The sequence below is a fragment of the Crinia signifera genome, chromosome 2 (assembly GCF_055691185.1).
Source record: "Crinia signifera chromosome 2, ASM5569118v1, whole genome shotgun sequence".
Taxonomy (NCBI): domain Eukaryota; kingdom Metazoa; phylum Chordata; class Amphibia; order Anura; family Myobatrachidae; genus Crinia; species Crinia signifera.
Window position 1 is genome coordinate 220,793,719 of NC_139218.1, and position 24,956 is coordinate 220,818,674.

General features: G+C 44.4%; 1 protein-coding gene across 1 annotated transcript in view; it reads right to left on the reverse strand.

Moving 5' to 3' along the window:
• The window catches only part of RPS6KB1 (ribosomal protein S6 kinase B1), a 37,524-nt gene that overhangs the window by 2,562 nt on the left and 10,006 nt on the right, over nucleotides 1-24,956 (reverse strand). The window contains exons 4-14 of the mRNA XM_083173759.1: nucleotides 23,384-23,452; nucleotides 20,972-21,119; nucleotides 20,533-20,590; nucleotides 14,578-14,678; nucleotides 11,055-11,145; nucleotides 10,189-10,279; nucleotides 9,754-9,861; nucleotides 7,468-7,530; nucleotides 5,701-5,778; nucleotides 2,471-2,578; nucleotides 2,219-2,331 (exon numbers count right to left, since the gene is read on the reverse strand). Coding sequence (XP_083029885.1) covers nucleotides 2,219-2,331; nucleotides 2,471-2,578; nucleotides 5,701-5,778; nucleotides 7,468-7,530; nucleotides 9,754-9,861; nucleotides 10,189-10,279; nucleotides 11,055-11,145; nucleotides 14,578-14,678; nucleotides 20,533-20,590; nucleotides 20,972-21,119; nucleotides 23,384-23,452 — 1,028 coding nt within the window. The remainder of the gene's footprint in view (nucleotides 1-2,218; nucleotides 2,332-2,470; nucleotides 2,579-5,700; nucleotides 5,779-7,467; nucleotides 7,531-9,753; nucleotides 9,862-10,188; nucleotides 10,280-11,054; nucleotides 11,146-14,577; nucleotides 14,679-20,532; nucleotides 20,591-20,971; nucleotides 21,120-23,383; nucleotides 23,453-24,956) is intronic.

Genomic DNA, 24,956 nt, shown 5'->3' on the forward strand with positions numbered 1-24,956 from the left:
AGATAGAGATAGATAGATATCTTAACAAAAATCTGGCTCCACCAGTGTATATCACATAACCCACATTCACTTACACACACAGTGTTCGCAAATACGCGCAATAGCACGTATTTTACCCTAAAACGGCCACCGGGGACTCAGTTTTTCAAACTAAAGGGGTCCCTGAGGACGCACTGAGCTGCGCCTGTGAGCCGCCGTTAGCCAATCACAGCAGAGGCCGCCAGGACCCAATCATTGCAGAGTGGCCGCCAGGCAGCCAATCACTGCAAGTGCGCGCTCTGCCAGTTACTAAAGCCGCACGCCCTGCCATTTGTTATGAGAGCAGGTTCACTGTCACACAGTGTCTGTGGCTCTGCATCCTTCTGCCGCCCGCCATGTAAGTCCATTCTGCTGCTGAGAGCGGGGGACGGCATGCGATATGGCTGTAAAAACTGACAGCCACTCTCGGCATAAGAGGTGAGCGGGCTGTCAGCGCAGTGGGGGACTGGATGTGGCTGGAAGAGCTGACACGCTGCTCAACTCAGAGCAGCGTGTCAGCTCTTCCAGCCACATCCAGTCCCCCACTGCGCTGACAGCCCGCTCACCTACTCTGGTGAGCATTGTATCAGCTTTACCAACCCCCCCGGGCAGCAAGCATAAAATGTGTACTGGGCATTGCGGTGTGTGCTGTAATGTGTACTGGGCATTGCGGTGTGTGCTGTAATGTGTACTGGGCATTGCGGTGTGTGCTGTAATGTGTACTGGGCATTGCGGTGTGTGCTGTAATGTGTACTGGGCATAGCGGTGTGTGCTGTAATGTGTACTGGGCATAGCGGTGTGTGCTGTAATGTGTACTGGGCATAGCGGTGTGTGCTGTAATGTGTACTGGGCATTGCGGCGTGTGCTGGAATGTGAATTGGTACTACAACTATGTTACCACACCACTTCCCCCAAAAAGACATGTCCTAAATTTTTGGCGTGCCTTCGGCGCGCACTGTCCCTATTTTCAGGTTTATATCGTTTCTAGTATATATGTATCTATATGCGAGTGGGCCAATTGATACTTCCCCCTGACCCACATGTGCCATGCTGGGGAGAAGGGGAGAGGAGGCTTTATTCCGTTGGGACCCAGAAAAGGTCAGGGAGGACCCCAATTTTTAGAAGTGAAGGATCCCCGGGACCCACTTTTTTGGGTGGTTTTCGCAAACATTGACACATACATACACACACTTAAAATTAATTCAGCGACGTACAAACCACTATAACTAATACTATTCACTGTATCAGAGACAAGCATTACCTAGTCAGCCATGCGCTGTATGCATGTAAGAGGGTGGAGTATAGGGGTAAAATGGTTCTGTGTTCCCACACTTTGCAGGGTGAGCATTTGTGTAGTATACAATTCCGTGTTGGATTTTTCAATTAGAAAATCTGCACTTTTTGCCTTTTTAGGTCAAATTTACATTTAATCCATTCAATTAAAGCAATGTTTTCTTGACTGTTGAAAAAGGTTTATGTTTTGCCGATGCAGTATTGAATTTAAAAAACGTTAAATTGCATCGGAGAAATGTGTCTAAAAACTGACACAATTAGTAAGTTCTTTTTCTGTTTTTAATACCCCAATAAATCTGCTTTATCATCAGATGACATACAGTATAAGGAGCAGTAGAATAAACAAGTGCAAATTCATTGTCACTTTTAAGTTGGGAGAAAAATATGGGTATGTCTTTTGTTGTAGAAGGGAAACAACAGATATGTCTATAGGCAGTATTCAATGCTGCCGGCGAGGGGGTTAAACCGCTGGGAATTGTCGAAAACAAGCGACCTTGGCTGTTTAACCCCTGCGCCGGCTGCTCACCGTATTCAATATTCCAGGGGAACCCAAACAGTCAGGTTTACGGCTAATGTAGGGAGCCTGCTGCATTTACCGGCAAGCCTTGCTGTTTTAGTGGCCGCACACGCCTTTTCCACATCACTGTAGAAACCCAGCAATGCGGAAACTGCGTGTGCAGCAGGGGGTCAGTCGAATACTGACCTTGCAAGCTGTGACAGCGAGCAGGAAGCATTGCTCACTGTCACAGCTCGCAAAAAACATTAAATATACCATGTCTGTATGATAAGTATAGGGTAATGTCAGATAATATGAAAGACCAAAAGAGAAAAAACATTTCACTAATTCACAAAATTCTATAAGCACTGGTTTGTAGCAGCTAATGAATAACTAAATTATGAACCTTACCTCACAGGTGTGCGAGGACTTCCAATGAATCTGCGAGGAGATCGGATTTTTGGTTCAAATGAAAACTTCTCTTTTACGCTTTCAAGTACAGAGGGGGCAACATATGTAAAACCCTAGAAAGAGGGAAAGAGTCAGCCAAGCAGTGGACTTAAAAAAAAAAAAAAAAAAAAGTGATTTGAATTTAAATACTTTTCTTTCAATTACTGACATATGTAAATTGTTATGATTAAAAGGCTTAATAGTTTAACTTACAACAAACACCTGATTGGCACTTTCACTGAGAGTGGCATCATCTGGGCTGTCTACAGGCGTCTGACGTGTAAACTTTGAATCAAACTGGCTCACATCCTCTTCAGATTGCTTTAAGATAAACATTTTATATATTTATATTATAAAAAACTTTATAAGGAAGACAAAGAATGCTAATGTTATGTTCATTTAAAGCACACTTGAATTTCACAGTTTGCATGCTCAATGATGGCTGATATTTCTGTAGTCGGGAAATATAGGTCGGTACTTGTGGAGTATCACGGCTCCCACGACCTTCATCGTATGCTGATTGTATGCTAAAAATCGCATCGCATGCGATGCGATCGCACCCGATTTTGCACTGAAATGCATCAGAATGCATTGAAATGTGTATTAAACTTGTGAAATGCCCCCAAATGCCATTTTTCATAGTGCACCACCCCCACTATCAACGTGAACCCGAAGCGTGGCGAGCGCAGCGAGCCCGCGAGGGGCGGCGGTACGCGTCCTACGACCTTTTCATACCCCCACTATCCACGTCGGCGTGGAGTTGAGAATAGAATAGTGTGGCGAGCACAGCGAGCCCGAAGCGTGGCGAGCGCACGCGGATACCTTCACAGCTATCCGCGTCCCCTCGTGGGCTTCACAGGTATCCGCGTGCGCTCGCCACGCTTCGGGCTCGGTGGCTCGCCACACTATTCTATTCTCAACTCCACGCCGACGTGGATAGTGGGGGTATGAAAAGGTCGTATGACGCGTACCGCCGCCGCTCGCCACGCTTCGGGTTGACGTTGATAGTGGGGGTGGTGCACTATGAAAAATACACATTTCAATGCATTCTGATGCATTTCAGTGCAAAATCGGGTGCCATCGCATGCCATCGTATGGCATCCGATGCGATCGCATACGATTTTTGAGCAAAAATGCTCAAAAATCGGTAAAACATCGTATCGCATCGTATGCCACTACATATGGCATACGATGCCATACGATGGGAGCCGTGATACTCCACAAGTACCTATAGGTTAAATTTATATTTGACCTATTCAATGTAATTTCCGATCTACCGACTTTCAGAAACATTCCGAAAGTCAGAAAAAAACGTGGATTGGGGAATTCCCGTCTTTGGTTGGAAACGGTTGCTAATTCGACAGTTTAGCACCCATTTCAGACAATGCAGATCCGACTTTTAAACAAGGTCCAGGGATGATATTTTTCCGACTGTCTGAAATATCAGCCAGTATTGAATACCCCCCCCCCCCTATACCTGAACAAGGGGAGGCAACTTTCTATGGAACCAATATCCAACAAGTCCTACTACAGTATATAATCCAGATGAGACTATTACAGGCACCATGGTCAATTTATAGTCACTCTGCAGATTCCATTCCCTTACCAGAAACACAAAAAAACTACACACCACCCTGGGGTTTTCGTTAGCTTTATATTACTATAAAGCAGTAGCCCCCCCTGTACCCCGTAATGCAGCTCCTAGTAACACCCCCTCCATCCCCTTCCCCGGGCAGCAGCGGGTGCTGGCGCGGTGTGCCCCCATTAGGGACATGGAGCACTAGCGAGCAGCCCGCAGCACCCACGCCTGCAGCAGCATCGCCAGCAGCAGCTCTGTGGGACCCGTCCCGCTGGTACAGCACACGGTGGAATTACAGCATTATAGCCACTGAGCTCCCGCTCTGTGCATATCTAATGAGGGAGCCAGTGCAGTGAATATTTAAAGAGCGGGTCCCCGTCCCCTGCATATGTAATGAGCAGACCCGCTCATTTCATATGCAGGGGGTGGGGACCCGCTCATTAAATATTCACCGCACTGGCTCCCACTCATTCAACGCTGCAGGAGCTCGCTGCCCCTGACGGTGAATTTTAACCCCTGCGGCAGGAGCATGGAAGCCTCCCTGCCTGCCCCGGAATGTGTGGGGGGAAGGAGGGCTCCAGGGGACACAGGCAACAGAGACTGACCATCTCTGCCTCAATTTCCCAACATTGAACATTCACAACAATCTGCCCATATTTCCTAGGTTTCCCTGTCACTATTTCATCCTCCTTGTGGGCAGGACATATACAAAATCTGTGCGGTGTGATTTGCTCTCTAGGGGGTATATTTAATAAGGTTCGGTGTTTCAGCTGTGGAGATGTTGCCCATAGCAATCAGTCAGGCAATTATCTTCTCAAAGGGGAGATAAAGAAGTAGACTCTGACTGGTTGCTCTGGGCAACATCTCCATATCTAAAAAATTGTACACAGTATTAAATATAGCCGTAATTGCTTGAAATGCCCCACACCCAAGATACCCAGATTGGGAATACTCGCAGATTTAGGAGCAAATTCCCTCCCACGTTAGTCACACTGCAATATCCTATTATCACCTCACCTTTCATAGACATCTCCGTCATCTTGTCCTGGTTGACATTTAATTATTCCTATTTGACAATCCTCTCCAGGTTCCAGCTTCCCCCCCATAATCCCTCACTCCTATCTGCAGGTCTGTATGTAACTCATTCCTTACATATAAAGCCACCTTACATTATTCTCTAAACAATGTACAAGGAGGAATAACCATACCCCAGCCATGGTTACCATTGTAGGGAACATTAATAAGCAATGATGTGATTAAAACAGTACGGGGAGATCAAATCCTAATCCGCAAGCATTTATTCACACACCACTTTCAAAGTACAATTTAGGACCACTGTTTTTTATTGAAGCAGGAGAACACATGCAATTATACAATATATAGTGGTGCCAGGGAAGCATAAAAAATTATAGCATTAAAAGGCATCTTAACCATGGAAGAGGTAGAGGAAACTAAACAAAACTAATACAATTGGGAGGATGAGCTGGATCCAAAACAATGTAGGGAGAAAGGAGGTAGAGCCTCAGCCCTTATAGACCATATCCAAGTGCAATAAGTATGAATTAAATAGCAATCTTATGCACTATATATTAGGGGTGTAGCAGTGGAATGTTAAATCAGGGGTCCTGGGCACACATACAAGTCTCGTATCAAAGTGCGCCCCTGAAATGTCATAGTACCACTATTTACCTATTAACATCCTCTTTAAATATTCAGGTCTGTGTAATTAAACATTATTTTATACACAGAAATGTAAAACCGTTACTTTTACCCAACCTCTTAAAACAGGGAAGACATGCACAAAACAGGAACAGAAGAAGTCCATTACTGATGAGGATAAATTTGGCAATTATTAAAGACATACCAAAAGTGGTTTGAAGGGAGGCTCCACCTTTCGAGACAAAAGATCTTCCCAGTTAATATGCCTGAAAAATGGATGAGCCTGAAAGACAAGAAGTAATAAACAAATTTGACTAGGCCTTGCAAGAGATTAGCTCGCACTGATCTGGTCATTGTATGGTGTGAAGAGGACCAACATATCTTCTGCAGCAACTCTCCCCAGTACCTTAGGTGGATGTATTTTACATGTGACAGGTGAAAAACTGCTACATTAGGACCAGTGAAGCATAGGGCATTTCTAACCCTTCATACCATGCTCTTGGGAACAAACGCCAGTCTTTTTTTTTTTTAAATGGCAAGTACGACACAGTAATGGGCACCATCCCTCCAAGACTAGTTAGTCTGGTAAAAACTACTGTGCACACAGGATAACCAAAAATCAGAAAGAAGAAGAAAATACGCTATACTAGTGTTTATCCAATATATTTATCAAATTACCCCTGCATAAGACATCTGGAGCATTTTATGTTATTTTCCACTAGGTTTCAGAGATTGTTTTCTTTTTCGGGCTAACCAATTAGATTGCTTAATAAAAAAAAAAAAAAAAAACATGTTTCCCTGCAAAGCACATTAGGTAAGATTTGACAAATTCAGAGCCGCAGCACACACTGGCTTGTAAGGGCTAATTAGGTAGCCCCAGTCAGACAATTACATGCAATTACATTTTGCAGGTAACTTTAAAATCACATAATTCGGTACTTGTGTATTATCACGGCGCCCATCGCATCGCATACCACTAAATAGGGTATGCGATGTGATTTTCGCGTGAAAAAGCCAAAATGTACAATGAAATATTGCATGCCAGCAAATGGCATGCGATGCGATCACATGCGATTTTTAATTGTACAAGCACCTTGATGGGTGCATACAATGTTAAATGCCCCCAGAATGTTAAATGCTCCCCCCATTGTCAACGCGATCCCCACTATCAACGACAACCCGAAGCGTGGCGAGCGCAGTGAGCCCGCGTCCTCCGACCTTTTCATACCCTCACTATCCACGTCGGCATGAAGTTGATTTTAGATAGTGTGGCGAGCGCAGCGAGTCATCGAGCCTGAAGCGTGGGGGGCGCAGCGAGGGGACGCGGAATACATGTAAAGTCATCCGCGTGCGCTCACCACGCTTCGGGCTCCGTGGCTCGCCACACTATCTAAGATCAACTCCACTCTGATGTGGATAGTGGGGGTATGAAAAGGTCCGAGGACGCGTACCGCCGCCGCTCGCCACACTTCGGGTTGGCGTTGATAGTGGGGGTGCATTTAACATTGTAAGCACCCATCAGGGTGCTTGTACAATAAAAAAAAAAAATCGCATCGCTTCGCTTCGCATGCGATGTACTAAGATCAACATTGTGGACGCCGTGATAATACACAAGTACTCATAATTTTCCTATAATCAGGGGTCATATGTGATACATCACATGTGAAAGGACCACATGCGATCCTGTCGCCCAGGAAGGTTCCCTGGCGGCTCGCGGGGGATAGGCTAGCCATACACTGCTGCGATACATTGCAGTAGAGTATGGCCACCTCTACATAACTTGAATAATGGTCAGGGAAAGCCCCAATTTATTACCAGCACAAATATCTTCATGGAAAGACCACAGTGTGGGGAACATCTTCAAACTCGATTTAGGAGTCTGACCAATTTATAATTTTGTCTATATTTATTAATGCTACAACTTGGTGTAAACACAGTCACAATGGCTACTGGCAGAAGTATAAGACATTACCTGAACATCCCCTGCATCTCCAACACCTGCTCCAAGACGAGAGGCAGCATTTCTTTTTAGCAGCTTAAAAGGGATGATGACATAACAAAAAAGTCATAAAAAAAACCAACATAAATATATACATCTACACACATAAATATACTTCTAATAAAAGATCATAGAAATCTAGTGAAACATACATATTCTATATCTATCTCTTCCCCTCCCCCTAGCTCTCTATATCCAGATGTGCATATACATATTTCCATAGCTATCTACACATACACACTCACTTTCATGAAAAAAAAGCAAAAAAACAGGGAAGCCCCCAGAGGAAAACCAACAGGAAGTTGACTGGGCAGTAGCTGCAGATCCAAGGACTTTCGTGGACTATGAGTATTCAGGGCTATTTTTGTGCAGGCTCCAGCAGGAACTGAGGCCCTTAATCTAGTTCACTCTGACAAAATATTTCTTAGATGGACAAAACCATGTGCACTGCAGGTGAGGCAGGTGTTACTTGTGCAGAGATAATTAGATTTGGGTGGGGTTTTACACCTGCCTCACCTGCACATGGTTTTGTCCATCTAAGAAATATTTTGTCAGAAAGTGAACTAGAATAAGGGCCTCATTTCCTGCTGGAGCCTGCAGAAAAATAGCTCTGAGAGTATTTCAAAATAAAGCTGCAAAAACATGAGTGCTGTTTTTTTTTGTGTGGTGTGAAAGGTGTATTAGTAATAGCAATAGCTGGCAGTGTCCAGAGGAAGCTCTAGACTAGAAGGTGGGATGCTGAGGCATGACCTCCGAAAGAAGAACATCACTGAATATAATTAATAAACTGTGCACATGAGACATGCAATTTGGATTAAGTTTGCATGTAGTGACGTAAATGGGGGTATGCAATCTGCCACCGCTATTTCCGTCATGGGAAATAGCGGCGGCTTCCTATTCAATGCTGTCTTTAGCGACAGCAATGAAGCGGGATCACGGCAGAATGGGCCTAGAAGCTGTCTGGCCCGTTCTGCCGAAAAAGACCGTGGATTGTCACGATCCCGGACGCAAAATCGCCAATCCACGACAAGCGGGACATTGAATCGCACCTGTCGTTCTGCGGTCAATCAGACCGCATACGGGCCAGGATCATGGCTGTAGGAGGGGATCAACAGCCGTGATCCTGGAATTGCATACCCCCCGAAAAGTGCTTTAAAACCTTTTTTTGATGCCCCGCACCCTACAGGATCCAGGTCAGGCTTACATTTCTTACCAAACAATTACTGAAGGAAAAAAAAAGGTACTTGTTTCCTAGCACGGCCACAACGATTTAGATCGTTGTGGTCGTAAGATAAAAAATCGGATCGATCGCATCGCATGCGATTTGGTCGCATACGATGCGACCGATCCGACCGACCGATTTTTCACCCGATTTTTTTTTTTTTTTCACCAGATTTGTTTCAATTGCCCCCCCAAATGTTACTAAGTGGGCTAGACCCCACGATAGACGTCAACCCGAAGCGTGGCGAGCGCAGCGGTGCGCGTCCTCCGACCTTTTCATTCCCCTACTATCCACTAGGGCGTGGAGTGAGAATAGAATAGTGTGGCGAGCGCAGCGAGCCACCGAGCCCGAAGCGTGGCGAGCGCAGCGAGCCCCGCGAGGGGACGCGTCTAACTTCACAGGGATACGCGTCCCCTCGCGGGGCTCGCTGCGCTCGCCACACTATTCTATTCTCACTCCACGCCCTAGTGGATAGTAGGGGAATGAAAAGGTCGGAGGACGCGCACCGCCGCCCCTCGCGGGCTCGCTGCGCTCGCCACGCTTCGGGTTGACGTCTATCGTGGGGTCATGGCGGGCACATAAAAAATGTGAAATGGGTCATATTGGGCCATTTCACCTTTTTTATCATTTTACCCTATGTGAGATGGACTTAATCAAGTCCATCTCATCTTGTGCCATTATAATGGCACAAGACCGACGCGATCCTCCCGATTTCAATGTTAAAAGTTTTTTTAACATTGAAGTCTATGGAAAAATCGGGTCAATCGGTCGGTCGCATCGCGGCCGATTTTAATTGGTCGCGACCGACCGATTGACCCGATTGACCCGATTTCTGTCAATCAAAGTGAAAAAATTGTAAAAAATCGGCCACATCGTGAGGATCGTGTCCCTTAATTAAGAGCCACGATCACTCACGATTGTGGCCGTTCTAGGAAACAAGTACCAAAAAAAAATCCCAATCCAGAATTTGGTGAAGTCTCAACTAACAATGCACACACGTATAGCTGCACATACCATCTTACTAACTGGGTACATACCTTTTTAAGTAAGTCCCTGGCTTCTTGTGTGAGGTAGGGGGGCAGGTTTAGTTTACATTTAAGAATTTTATCTATTGTTTTTTTTCTATTTTCACCAGTAAACGGTGGCTGGAAATAGATAAACGTAAAGAAGCAGATTGTTAAAATGCAAAGAGATAATGAAAACATACTCATCTAACAAATAAAAAAAAGCTAAAAAAAAAACAAAAAAATAAAAAAATGTTCACGATTGTTATATGGCATCAAATAACCACCACATTCATTGTTCAAGCTGCACTTTGCGTTACTTATTCACCACGGACCCTTTAAATAGTAATAAAGAATCAGACTCCAGGCAAATCATTCCAATGATAGGGAAGATATGGAGTGGCTGATCTGGTGATATATGCATCTACCAAAGCTGTGGGGATATGCAGAGAAATACAGTGCACTTACTGCTCCGGTCAGCATGTCATACATCAATGCTCCCAAACTCCACCAATCTACTGCACGGTTATGGCCACTTCTCATTAGAATTTCAGGGGCCCTGGAGGAAAAGAAAATGTACATGGTAACTGCTGCTGATAGTGAGATGTACAGTACTAAAGGTGGCCATACACACACAGATTTATCTTCAGATCTGTTTGGTTGGCACAAGAACATGGTTATGGATGAAAGCAAATGACAGTAGACCATTTGCTTGGAAATGCTGGAAAACTGACAAACTGTAACTCAGCCATAACCATGTTTTTGTTCCAACCAGCCAGATCTGAAGATAAATCTTACTAGTGTATGGGCACCTTAAGCCTTGGACAGTTGTTAAAGTGAAGTAATGTACCAGCCAATCAGCTCCAAACTGTCATGTTACAGGCTGTGTTTGGAAAATAATAGGAGCTGGTTGGCAGGTACATTATCTGTCGATACAGAGAAAAAGTAATCTGTGTGATAGCATAATAAAATATAATAAACAGCATAAAGGCCTGATACATGTTATAAGTATGTTTATTTCAACTATTGAAAAACAAATATATTCAAACTAATCCAAATGAACTGTAACAAGGAGCCACAGAAGCCACACATTTCATATCTAGCATACACAAGTGAAGCTGAAGATTGCTAGGTTATATAGTGGGGCAGAGATTGAACTCATAAGGGGACTTCAGAATTGAGTTAGCTGCCAATGTGGCTGTCCTTGGAAAATTAAATCATCCTACAGGAAACCATGAATTATTATTTTAGAATTGCAGTATATTATATTAATAAACTATTGATCGACTATATTAATCCCCCCCACAGTACAGACAGCAAATTACTTCACTCACATGTATTCGATTGTTCCACAGAAAGTATGTGTTACTGTGCCATCATGAATGGATTCTTTACAAAGACCAAAATCTGTCAGTTTTACATGCCCTGCAATGGCAATACAAAATATGTTAAAAAAAATAACAAAACTAAAAAATACACAACAAAAGCAACGTTTAGTCCTGAACTTTTGGTCATATTGGATATTGGGGTATCTTCTGGTCTTAGACCGAGCACCAAGGAGTTAACTTTTTTGTGTGCAGGGGAGAGGCCCCTCCTCCCCATACCCAACCCATACACACAGAATCTGACAATCGCCCATGGCAAAAGAACCATCTTAACTCTCAGCCGAAAGGAGCTTAGGGTGGGAGCCCAGTGTTTCACCATGGCTTCAGAAAAACGAATTTTACAGGTAAGACAAAAATCCAGTTTTATTCTGTCAGCCAATGGTGTAAAGCTGAATACACATATATACAATAGTCAGGCCGTTCTTCCAATCTGGGTCGGACGGCCGTTCAATTGTATCGGTATGTACACTGTCCCGACTCCCTCTGCACGAGCGATAAACGGCCAAAAACTGTCTTGTCCATCCATACTTGGTCGGTCGAAGGTTCAGTGCTGTTTAATTTTCATCCGACAGGACGGGCCCATATCGGAACAGAAGTGCAGTGTGTACGCATGGTCGATCGATATGCTGGCCGTTCTTGCAACTATACTGCCAAAGCTGGAACGCCCATGTGGGCATTCCATAGCTGCATGATCTCTCCTACAGCACAGCATGTAGTCACTCTCTTGATTGTCATTGCATGATGGTTAACACCCCTGCTGCACAGGTACTTGTAGTGCCACGTAAAAAGTTATGTCTGGCAAACCGCTCTGAAGAACAGTGTATCTGGCCGTCTAGATATAGTCAGCCGGCAGGGTGACTAGAGTCAGACATACGGCAAATAGCCGGCTGACTACATCTAGACACACACCCCGGCTATTGCCGTAGGTCTGTCTTTAGTCACCCTGCCGACTGACTACATCTTTTTACGTTGCACTACAAGTACCTGTGCAACAGGGGTATTAACCATCATGCAATGACAATCGAGAGAGTGCGTACAGTGGTAGAATCTTTTTCTTGCGACTGTTTGGACGGGAGTACATCGGACGTCGCAAGTAAAATTGTACAGGTGTGTATGCGCGTAACGGCTGTTTGTGGGCGGTCCGAGGCGTCTATGGTCGAACGGTCGCAAGAAAACAGGGATTGTATAGGTGTGTACCCAGCTTAACAATGGGAACATCCCAAAGCAGTCCAATTAAAGGCGGGAATGCTCCAGAGCTGCACAGATGACACGACACTCATAAGCCACACCGGCAGAGGTGAAGGTGTCAATAAGGTTCTTGTTTAGTTTCACGGCGGCAGCATGGCCGCCTGCTACTTCTGGGGACGGGAAACTTTCTAAAATAAAGTCCATGCCAACGTAAATAGTTCATACGCCTACTATCCACGTTGGCATGGAGTTGATCCACGTTGGCGTGGCGAGCCACCGAGCCCGTAGCGTGGGCGAGCGAAGCAACTGCGGCTGAGACGCTGCCATCGTGAAACTAAACAAGTACCGTAAATTTTAATGAAAACATTTGCAGAGGTCCACGTAGCTGCGCAGCACAGTAGCTCTGCAGAGGCTCCCTGACGTGAAGCCCATGGTGGTCTAATGGATCTGGTAGAGTGAGCATTGATAAACAGGGGATACGGCCCCGAAGCACCCTTGCCCATTGTGCCCTTTGTACAAGAGGAACAAATAGTACACGCATGCAGAGTCACACACTCGCACTCACTTATTAAGTGAGTGAGTAGTGGGGCAAAGGACACAGCAACTAGTGAACCATCTGTAAAGGAATAAATAGTTCAGCTACTGTACTGTGAGCCCACCACAGAAGTAGAGACTGTTCAGGTAAACAGAGGTACTTGTAATTCTATGTATGAAAATGTAGCATACACCCCAAGAATGAAAATATACAGTAATGCAGGCAATGTGAAAGCATTTAACATGCACTTAACGCAGTATCCCCAGAAACAGAAAGAAAACTAGCACTCTGATCCCAGCTACCCAACACTATGAAGGTTAGGTAGGAGACATGAAACAGACATTAGGACAGTGCTGGAATGGGGCAGTAGTAACCTTCCTCTGTCCCAGGAGTCTCTTGTGAAGGTGACGCTGTGTGGCAGTAGCTGGCATGTCAGCTTATAAATCTATGCTCCGTACAACCCAGCATAAGAACTATAAATGGCCACTGGGCATGGGAGGAGAGAGGGAGTGGAGAGGAATGGTAGGAATCCCTGCGGCGGGAAAACCCATGAAGGGATCAGTCTGCAGGGTGGTGGGGGCGAAGCTATGGGAGTCGCAGTGCCCCACATCTGGAGCCTCCCCCGGGACCTGCTTTCCGCAAGCGTCGTCCCTCAGTGGCCTAGCTGCAGCTCAACATGAGCTGAGCCCTGCTTCCAGGACAAAGCAGTGCTTCTCCCCTGCTGGTCACGCTGCCGGAATCGGTGTGCCTCACTGTGCGGCAGACGGCCTCCCCCGGTACCTGGGGGGTGCTGGGGCGGCTGTAATTGTGGAACAGTGACCCGGCAGGCAGAGACAGGAAGAGCAGCTCAGCAGTGCTTGTCAGTACTAAGAGCTGCTGTAAAAAAAAAAAAAAAAAGTTTAAACTTGAAAATTAAAAGTTAATCAGGGCTAAAAGCCCTGCTCCTTGAAAACATGTGCCCTAGGTTGCAGCCATTTTGCATACAATGTATCACATGCGATACCATTTACTGCCTTAAATCAGTAATTTTTAAAATGTGGGTCCTGGCCCCAAAGTGCGTTGCAACTCATTGTTGCTGACTGTCAGGCTAATAACTCCTCTGATCTGCCAGTCAGTGATCAAAGGATCACTGACATAAATTGTCTGTCACTTCAGACTCCTTGCATCATATTGTGCCTTCATAATGCTGCCATGCATGTGCCGTCTGCTTACCACACATGTGTGGCAGCAATTCTGCGGTAACTTGCTCGGGACCTGTAATAATTGTTATTGTCTGATGGGGTCTAAGAGCAAAATAGTTTTAGGACCCATGGCTTATATGATGCTACTGAGTTGGTTATATCAGGAAGTGCAGTTGATTATGCGCATGTTTACTTCCTGTAGCAAATAAAAGTGTACACGTACAGTACTGACCATTTCCAGAGCACTTCATTAAATCTGTTTATGCATTCACTGTCCATCAAGTATTTGCTATAGAAATTAATCTCTCTATTTACACAGAAGGCCAATCTGCGGTCACCCCAGCTTAGTGATATAGTTATAATGCAATCAGAGAATACCATACATTTTGGAACGTATTTAAGTTTGAAAAATGTTATACAGGTCGAGTATCCCTTATATAAATTATTGCGAAAACCATACATTCCAGAAAGTTAAAAATATATATATATTTCACCATTGTGTATGGGCACCTTAAGACGAGAGCCAAATTAAACATTTATAAATGACTGATCAAAAACGTATTTCCACCTTGATGATTCAGCATGATGTTCTCAGGTTTCAGATCACGGTAAATAATTCCTTTCTGATGCAGGTGTCCCAAAGCCATTGATATTTCAGCCAAGTAAAAGCTAAGAAATAAACAGATTATTAGTGGAAACAAAATATAAATATATATACAGTCAGGTTAATAAATATCGAGATGTAAAGGAAGAAAGAGAAGAATGTCCTTTTGTTAGGTGCACCTTGAAGAGTAAGACTCTTAAAATATAACTTTTAATTGTTTATTTATAAAAGGCTGCGAAATTTTAAAACCACATAACAAAACAGGGGTGGGTATACACACATAAAATTGGGGGTGGCAGGCAGGTGTTTGCTGACAATATTTGGTAAACTTTATTAATATTGCGTGAAAAAGCAGTTCAGCAGGTGAATTTCACCAGATTACTGTCACATGTAGTAGCAGAATGTAGCTCTGCTGACAGAGTCTGGGTAGGTGCCCTGCAAACAGGTGACTCCTTCTACCTAATATTCAATACGATGTGCTATATGATGCAAAATGCCATGTTTATACTAATCACAGGCAATGCTGGTTCAAAAGGTGTATCTACTCCGTGTAAATACTGGAGAGATCTCGACACCAGTGGATCAGTGGGAGGTCAGCTGGTAATATAAGCGGAGGTAACTCTGGGGTGACTATATCGCCAAATGTCTGCCGTACGGGCATGTACACCACCAAGAGATTATCTCACTATAAGAGATGGTAGAGACCCAGTAGGGGTAACTCTAATATCAGCACATCAGTGGGTAGAAGCCCTGATAAGGACTTTGGAGTCTACACACACTGCTAACACATCAATCAAAATGCATAATATGAAAAATAATAAAACAGCAAAACAGCACTGCCTGCGCACCGCTAGCCGGCACGCGCTTCGCAGTTACGCTTCCTCAGGGCCCTGTGGAAGCGTAACTGCGAAGCGCGTGCCGGCTAGCGGTGCGCAGGCAGTGCTGTTTTATTATTTTTCATATTATGCATTTTGATTGATGTGTTAGCAGTGTGTGTAGACTCCAAAGTCCTTATCAGGGCTTCTACCCACTGATGTGCTGATATTAGAGTTACCCCTACTGGGTCTCTACCATCTCTTATAGTGAGATAATCTCTTGGTGGTGCAAACAATGCACCGACTCTGAAAATTATAATTAATGACTTCTCTACTGTAAGAATAAAGACCAATGCATTAAGTGCCTCACGTAACCGCAAAACGAACACGTTAAGTGACCGTGAAAAAAAGCATGCTTTTCATGTGCTTCACTATATGGCACGCAACGCACAATTCGGAGCACCAATACTTATAAATGTATTCTCCCTTGTAGTTTACAACTTATTTCCAACGTTCAATAAGGTTTTCAAAACCTCGTTGGTAGAAATCACCTGGTGTAGACTCAAAAATACGCACAACATCTTTTTACGCGGATCAAGATCTTGTTTCATGCACGGGGTCGTTTGTTTACCTTGGCTAAGCCATTCCTTACGCTGGTTCATATTGATGTACAGGCACCATTTTTCGTCGCCAGTAACGATTCGGTAAAGAAATCGTTCCTTGTGTCCATGAATTGAACGGTGATGAGCAAGTAAAACCAGCGGAGATTGTGGCTCATTGATTTTTGTTGTCGCCACAAGGCATGCGGAACTCATGTGCCACACTTCTGAACCTTTCCTATTGTTTTTGTTCCCAAAACAACCAAATAATGTGGTTTTTATCTTTCAACTGGTAAAGTTCCTGTTCCTGATGTTTATGCCTACTGCTACTATATAGCCATTTAATTAATTAATTAATAAAAAAATTAATAAAACTTTGTTTTTATTGTGTTTGTCCTTTGCTTAAACTGTTCAATACAGTAGACTGTTGGCTTTCCAGCCTCTAGTTTCTGTAGTAATAATATGTATGTTGCCTTTCTTTCCTTCAAGGAATGTATGAAATACATTTGCATATTAATACAGAGGAGTCGGAGTCGAGGAGTCGGCGTCAGAAGTACGAGGAGTCGGAACATTTATCTACCGACTCCACAGCCCTGGTAGGAATTACAACGGTTTCTATATGTTCCTCTCACTTTCTAAGGGTCCAAATGTAACGGGACAAACAAAACAATCCTAAATCAAACTTTCACTTTTTAATACTTTGTTGCAAAACCTTTGCAGTTAATTACAGCCTGAAGTCTGGAACGCATAGACATCACCAAGTCTGGTCTTCGCAATGGAAGCAAATGAATCAGAATTGAAGCATGTCTAATTTGTGGGCCGGCCTCTCGACCCGTGGGACCAAAGAGTACATTTTGACAAAGATTTATCTTAAGATTTCAGAAAATTTTTAACCCCCCTTATGCACAGAAATTTTCTGGGCTGAGCTGCACTGCCAGCACATGTCACTGACATAAGTATGTGCCGTCGTGCACACCCAGTCAACCACACACCGCCCTACTCCCCCATTCAATCGCCTGGAATCCAGAACACCCAAGCACCTGAACTTGCCCAAAAGCGCCCGAGAACACCCTAATTTCTGAGCGTGCCCAAGCGCACCAACTCCCAAATGCTCAATGCAAAAGCACCCAAGTGCCCGAACATCCGAGCATCTGAAGACTCACGAACGCATACAAAAACCCCAACTCCTAAATACCCAAATCCCACAGATCTGTAGCTGCATCTTCTGATCTTCCCTGCAGCAGGTAAGATCAAAAAATCCAGCTAAAGATCCGCGTGAGTGTGCATCGGATTGTGATCAACTTGCGTAGAAAATCGAACGAAAAGAATGGCTGTAGCGTGTGGTTACATTTAGTTTAAAGGAACCTAAACTCTATGGCAAGATAGGAACTAAAACCATATAGCTAATAACGCCATTAATTGAGCTGGCCTCGGCAAACAATCTTCTTGTTTAATCTACAAGTAAAGCACCTATCCTGTGGCGAGTGTAATCCGAGCTCTCTGTTGTCTCTAATCCAATTTGCAACTAACCAGAGCCGAGCTGTGCTGTGGGTGGAAGAAAACAATTAACCCTCCATATTAATTGCAAACTGGACATATTTGAGCAGTAACAGACCTAATACACTAAGCCAGTGATGGCAAACCTTGACAATCCAGCTGTTGAACTACACATTCCAGCATGCCCTGCTACAGTTTTACTATTTGGCCATGCTAAAACTGATGCAGGGTATGCGGGGATATGTAGTTCAACTACAGCTGGAGTGTCAAGGTTAGCCATCACTGCACTAAGCCAAGATATCGCATGCAGCCTCCTGCGCAATACCTTGGCTACTGCACGCAAGGGTGCTGCCAGATTCCCCAGCAGCTAGGATCATATGCTGTCCTTTTGCATACATGTAATGCCACTGATGCACAGATTCCAACAAATTCTTGTGGCAGCCATGGCTATCTCTGGATTTGATGCGCATGGGATCGTACATCGGATCAGAATTGGAGGTAAAACAAAACCGATTTTACACTTTTCATCCGATTTCATGGCCCAATGCATCGGAATTGGGTGAAAAGAGCCCAAATTGTATAATTGATTGGGAGCCTGAAGTGCACCCTAATGTGCCCCACACACAGCACAATTTCCAGGCATTTTCTAAGCGATTTTACTAAATCGTTCAGAAAATGCCTGAAAATGCATGTAAATCGCTGTGCAGCGATTTACATGCGCGCACCCGCCGTTCTGAATCTGTCAAAGATTCAGAACGGACGGGCTGTACAATTGAGAACAGTCGCTCAGAAAGCTCCTGCTCATCTCCCATGTGTGTGGCCACGGGCAGATGAGCAGGGGCTTCTGAGCGAACACTGAAGCTGCCTGAAGCCTGCAATCACCCTACACTGCTGGGTTACCTGGTCAGTCACCCGGAGTACTACTGCCCCCAGGTATGCTTCGCTTCTCTGAAGCGCTGCTGTCTCTGAGCTACCGGGCTGAGGCTTGACAGGCTGCCGCAAGGTGAAGGGGTGATTGGCGCTGCTATGCGCTGGCTGCTGCTGGGAACTCTAAACCAGAGACGCTGCGCGGGAGACCACGCAGCTCGAGCCTAGCACCAAAGTGCAGAGACTCTGCAACTGCCTGGGGTCGATGAGCAGGAGACCCGGTGGTGCTGTGCAGGAGACCTAGCTGCGTGCGGGAGAACTAGTGTCTCCGGAGCCGGTAAATGCAGGGGGGAATTAGAAGGGACAAAATAATTAATAACAAAATTCTTTTGAAACTTTTGCTTTCCACACCCCACCCCATCCCTCTAAAACCCTCCCATCACCCCCTCTCTCTTAATCTCCCCCAATTACCCCATTTTTCCTCTTTTTCCCCTTTTTCCCCTTTCAGACATTTATTTTTCATTTTTAAATATTGTCACCCATGGCAGTGGCTGCCCTGCCATCCTGTGCCCTAGTTCAGCATCGATGAGCAGAAAAATTTGGTGCATTCATTGCCAGAACTACCCTGCAGAAGTGTACAGATTTGGGCATCTATGAATGTACATTTGTGTGTTCATAAATTATTCTAGACTGCAGATTTTGAAAGTTGTGTGCTCATGGGTCAAGTTTTGATAACCAGGTACTCAGTGGACAGTTCTGCATCCCAGCATTAATGATGGCTGTTTTCTCAATGAGAAGCCGTATTTCTGTGCAGTAGTGACAGTTGTGACAGATTTCAAATCTCCCGTGCTGAATCTCCCATTATGAATCTCTGACACTAATCTCTCTGTATGTGGCCCATTGTCTGAAAGAGTGAAATCTCTCGTGCTGAATCTCCCGTCATGTATCTCTGGCACACATCTCTGCGTATGTAGGGCCCTTTAGTCCACACATTTCTTATTAAGAAATTCAGAGAGCAAAAAAACATTCAATTAAGTAAACTAGATTTATATGTGATCCTTAAGGTCAGTTATGTGGTGAGGGACAGGATGTGCTTCCGTTTGTCCATATTTTATGAATGGCAGCAATCAGCATTACATTTTCCTGTTACATTGAACATAAAGAATATGAATTGGTTCCTAGGCCACCTACTACCCAAGGCACAAAGTTCTGGAACCACTGGAGTAGGATAAACATGCCTAAACTGAAGTGTAGTAGTGCAGGGCCATTAAAACAGTACATATTTGGAACATTGATAGTCTGCTAAGTAGTACTATTTCCATTAGAAGCAAGCAGTTCCTCAACAGTTTTAAACATAAAGCGGTGTACACACTAGTCAACATTTTAAATAATTTTGCAGATTCTGACAGGCCAGAAGGCTAAAATCTAAATATGGTGTATATGCACAAGGTTGCTCCCTATGCACACTCCAGCAGGTCATCAGCAACATAATCCATCATCTGTACATACTGGACGACAGAAAATATTACTAGCAAGATCCATGCTGTAGAATAGCACCCCACAGTGCTATGTATTGGGGAGTATGACAGACACTGTTCTGCCAGTGAAAAGCAGAAGCTGGGTACAGAGCTGGAGGAGAATGCATCACTCATTCAACTGTCAAATACCGCTTTCATGTTACTCCCTCACTTTCACTGTAAACCCAGGGTCGCCCATTATACACAGGGAAACCTGTGTTTAACCCTTCTTGCTTTGTTAAGAGATCCACTATCCCCCAGATCACAGGACATGAATCAAGATGCTTCCCTATGTTTTCACCTACTCAGGAGCTCAAACTTTAATCATTTCATTGCCGAGACCAGTGTTCGAACAGATACTGAATAGGAAAAATCAGTGTAAATCATTCTAAAGTCACATGCTGAAGGACTGCATGCGATGTATCCTGGGTGGCTCAAGGGGGGTCAGATTCCAATACACTGATGCAACGTCTTCACTAGTGTATGGTAACCTTTAGAATAAAGTAAGAAAAAATCCTCACACAAAAACGATGACAGAAAAGTAAAGTGAAAAAGCGAGAATGGGATCATTCCGAAAGCTCACATGAAGTAACAAATGCCCTTCTAGGTTTGTAGTTTACTCACCAAGCTGTATCTTCCATAAATATTCCTTCTCTTTCCAGCTGCATGAAGAGTTCTCCGCCTGGAACAAGGAATGCAAATAAACTAATCATAGAATACAATATAAACTAACTGCACAATTCATCTCAGGAATAAGGAAAGGAATGGCGGTAAGTTCCAAAGTGTTGTTAGAAAGAACAAAATTCATGATATACCATAAACCTACTTAGCACACTTATGTGTGTCCACAACATGGAAACAATGTTTTAAAATAGACATGTTTGTGTGGCTGATAACTTTGTAGGTTTGTAGAACATTAAAATAATTGTGATATTGCAGTACATAGAAGTTTGGGGTGTGCCTTGCAGTTGTAAGACTACAGCTGGTTAGATGATCAATTTAAACAGATATGTAAGAATAACACAAATAGCAATAAACATGCTGCATTATACAGGGGACTGACCACTAAGGTACTCCAGAATGAGGTAGAGTTTTCCACCAGTTTGAAAGGCATAAATCAAGTCTACAATAAAAGGATGTTTCACTTCTTCTAGGATATTACGCTCTGCTTTTGTGTGTGCTGTGTCTTTCGCGTTTCTCACAATCATGGCCTAGGAAACAAAACAAAAAAAGAATAAAATAAATGTCTGTTTTGAATAAGGTATGCAAAAACATCCAGAACTTTTGAAATTATCCAGCACATTTGGGAGATAAGGAATTCTGGAAAGCAAGTACATTTACCAGACTGAAGTGGTTACGGTTGTTAAGTCACCACGCAATAGACAGACATCGACCAAAGGTTGACAACACAATGATCGACTTTTCCATTTGTTTTATACTTTACCATTTTCCAATGGAAGTCCACATGGATGGTAAACCAGCAGAGCACGGTACCTTGGCGAATGAAGCATGCCATGCAAGTGCACACGCTACACTCAATGGCCGTCCATGTCGACATTGCCAACAAAAAAAACCCCAAGAAAAACTTATGTCGATCTTCCACATGTCAATCTTTCTCCATGTAGACAGTTTGCTTTTGTTGACCTATTGTACGTCGACCTTTTGTTGTTGATCTAATGATTGTCTACCGAAACCCAGTAGACTTTTCAATCCATACCAGACTGAAGATGCTCTCTCTCTAATACCCTCTCACATTGCACAAATAACTTGGGTCTGGCCCGGGTTGTTGCCAGGTTGACTCTGCTGTCTGTGCTGTGTAAAAGGGCCATTTTAAAAATACCTGGGTCTAGTAACCCAGGGTAAAAGTAGGGTTTTACCTGGGGTGGACCCAGGTTGCTGTGTCCGCAGTGTCAATGAAGTCCCGTTCACGCTACAGTGAGGAGGCAGCGTCTACTTCAAGCGCTGCCGCCTCTATGCCCCCTTTTTGACATCACTCCCGGGACAGAGTTGTGTCCAAATCGGGATACGGTCATTAGGTCGACATGCGGCTAGGTCGACAGTCAAAAGGTCGACATGGGGTTTTTCACTGTTCACTAGGGCGTGGTGGGAGAATAAAAGTGTGCCGATCTTAGCGAGGCACCGTGCTCGAAGCATTGCGAGCGAATGCGGTGCACTTCAAACTGTGTCCAGGTCGACTCTGTAGAGTAAAACCAAAAAATAGAAAATATAAAGGCCCCCATACACTAATCTGAGGTACTGCATGCCATACCTCAGCAACTGACTGCCAGGGTGGCTAGACTGCATACGATACATGGCAAGATCTTCTATGCAGCCCAGACTCCACAGCCTGGCACAGAACTGTCCCTGCTGTGGTGGTGGGGCAAGGATATCTGCAGCTGTCAAAATCGATAGCTGCAGGTGTCGGAACTATCAGTGCTACTGGCCATTCATACAATGCCCAGAATATCAAATTGCCATCTTTTAGATAGCATCACCTATACATATAGGAGCGCAAAGTGCCCCTGTCATTGAACACACTTCTCATACATTCATACAGAAGATCATTTATTACATCTACCCTCCACAGATATACAAATGTCGAGTGGTGGCTGCAGCTCACTCCACATAGTACAAGGTGTCCTGGTCAACACATATAATCAAATGTATGTAACATGTGCTGGCTGCAGATTACTGGGAATTGACAGCGCTGTGTTTATCAGAGCAGTCAATGTACCCTGGATACTACATTCGGCTTTACTCTCCTTTAAAGCCCACCCCCAGGCTCCTGGGAAACAAAGTCACTGGGAGCCTGGGGGTGGGCTTAGATAGTCATGTCATATGTAAAGAATAGGATATGCATGGCAGCTGTTATAGGTGCATCGCTGCTGATCCCCAGGGACCTGCAACCAGTATGTTATATACATAATCTCTGTACCTATCTCTATGGCAGGTATTCAATGCGGCCGGCGAGGGGGTTAAACAGCGAGGATTGCAGAAAACCAGCGATCCTCCCTGTTTAACCCCCACGCCGGCCGCTCGCTCTATTCAATGTTCTGGGGAAATCCTCGCCGTCACAGGACGGCGAGAATTCCCCAAAACAGCGAGACCCGCGGCTAATGCAGAAAACTCTCTGTATTTAGCTGCAAGTCTCGCTGCTTCTGGAGCCGCATACGCCAATTCCCCCTCGCTCAAAAAATGGAGCGAGCGGGAATTGGCATATGAGGGGGCTGCGTTGAATACTGTCAGGGTGAGTGGTGACAGCGAGCAGGAAGCTCTGCTCGCTGTCGCCGCTCGCCCACAGCATTGAATACCTGCCAGTATGTGCAGACCGCCTGCCCCCCCCTGTACTTTGCGGTGTGAGCTGCAGCCTCCAGACATTTCACAGCACTGTGTGCTCCACCTTATGTACATCTCAGTATTTTCATGTCCGTAATTCACAAATAAATAGACAATAAATGGTGTTGTAGTACCTTACCTTTTTAAGTACTTTCATTGCAAATATTTTCCCAGTATGAATTCCTAATACTTTCCGCACCTGAAAAACCTATGTTTAAAAAAAAAAAAAAAAAGTCAGTTTTAACATGTATGCAATAAGGGGGCAGATGTATCAGGCAGTGAAAAGAATTGGGTAAATGGACCAGTGAAGAAGGTGCCTATAGCCACCTACCAGGTTCACACTTGCATTTACAATAGATACTTCTATAAAATTATAGGTAGAAGCTGCCTCTTTCGGCTGGACAACTTTTCCACTGATCCACTATCTCCCTTGCTTGATGCATCAATGCTTAAATTTTAAACCCGGCAACAGGGGGGTACAAAGGGTACACCTGTCTTGGGCACCAAGGTCAGATTGGCATGCACCAAATAAGACAACTGTGCTGAATCTGCTTTACACACTGACTGCATACTTACCTGATCCTTGTCAGGATTCCCTCCATTGGGATACCAATATCTATATTCTGATCTCCGGCATTCCCACTGCTAACATCTGTATTTATGCACTTAATGCTGCTTTTTCCATGGAGTTGCGAGGAAAAAGCTTCATTACGTTCACGCTCTTGGGCTTACCACTTGGGGTAATTCCATATCTCTAGGAACTTAACCAACGTGGGACTGTGGACACTGGCAAACAACTGAATGACTCCAGGCATCACATTCACCGTAAAGCTGGGTACACACTGGGCAATATATCATCAACTATATCATTGATGATATCATGTATATATCTTCCAATGTGAACAGTCAATATCGTTGAGGATGAACTTGGCCGCTGGTCATTAACCCCCTCCCCGATGCCCATTGTCTGTACATACAGCTCAATCTGAAAATATGGTCAGTGACTGCACGCATGAAGCGAGATGTGATGGACGTCACGAACTGATATGGTGTACATTATAGGCCAGTGTGTACGGTCAATATCATTCTCCCGCGTCACCTCCGATACAAACAACTATATCACCTGCTGTGGGAAATGTCTAGTGCTGGGGTAGCCAACTCCAGTCCTCGAGAGCTACCAACAGTTAATGTTTTCCAGATCTCATCTCAGAATCACAAGTGACGTAATTAGCTCCACCTGTGGATCTTTGAAAATGTTTCAGCTAGTAATGAGTGCACCTGTGCCCCAGCTAGGTTGTCTGGAAAATGTGAACTGTTGGTAGCTCTCGAGGACCGTAGTTGGCTACCACTGGTCTAGTGTGTACTCAGCATTAGTCCTGTATCGAATTGATTCTTCCACAAAGTGTAAGTGATGGCTCATGATTCAGCAAACTGAATGCCCTACCCGTTGTCTCCGTTATTGGTCTTTCTCCACCCTACATATGTGGTGATTTATGTATAGGTACATGTAGGGAAGGGACGTGTGGGTGGTGGTCGAGGGGTCCCCTGCCCTGTTTAAGTTACAGTAATAACATCACAGTGTTAAATTCTTATTTAATGACTACAAAACCAACTTTGTATAACATAAGCCAAATTTTGACTGGAAATACTTTCCGTGACAACACTTAACCGGTGTGTCATTACTAAGCACTGATACAAAATATCAGAACTTA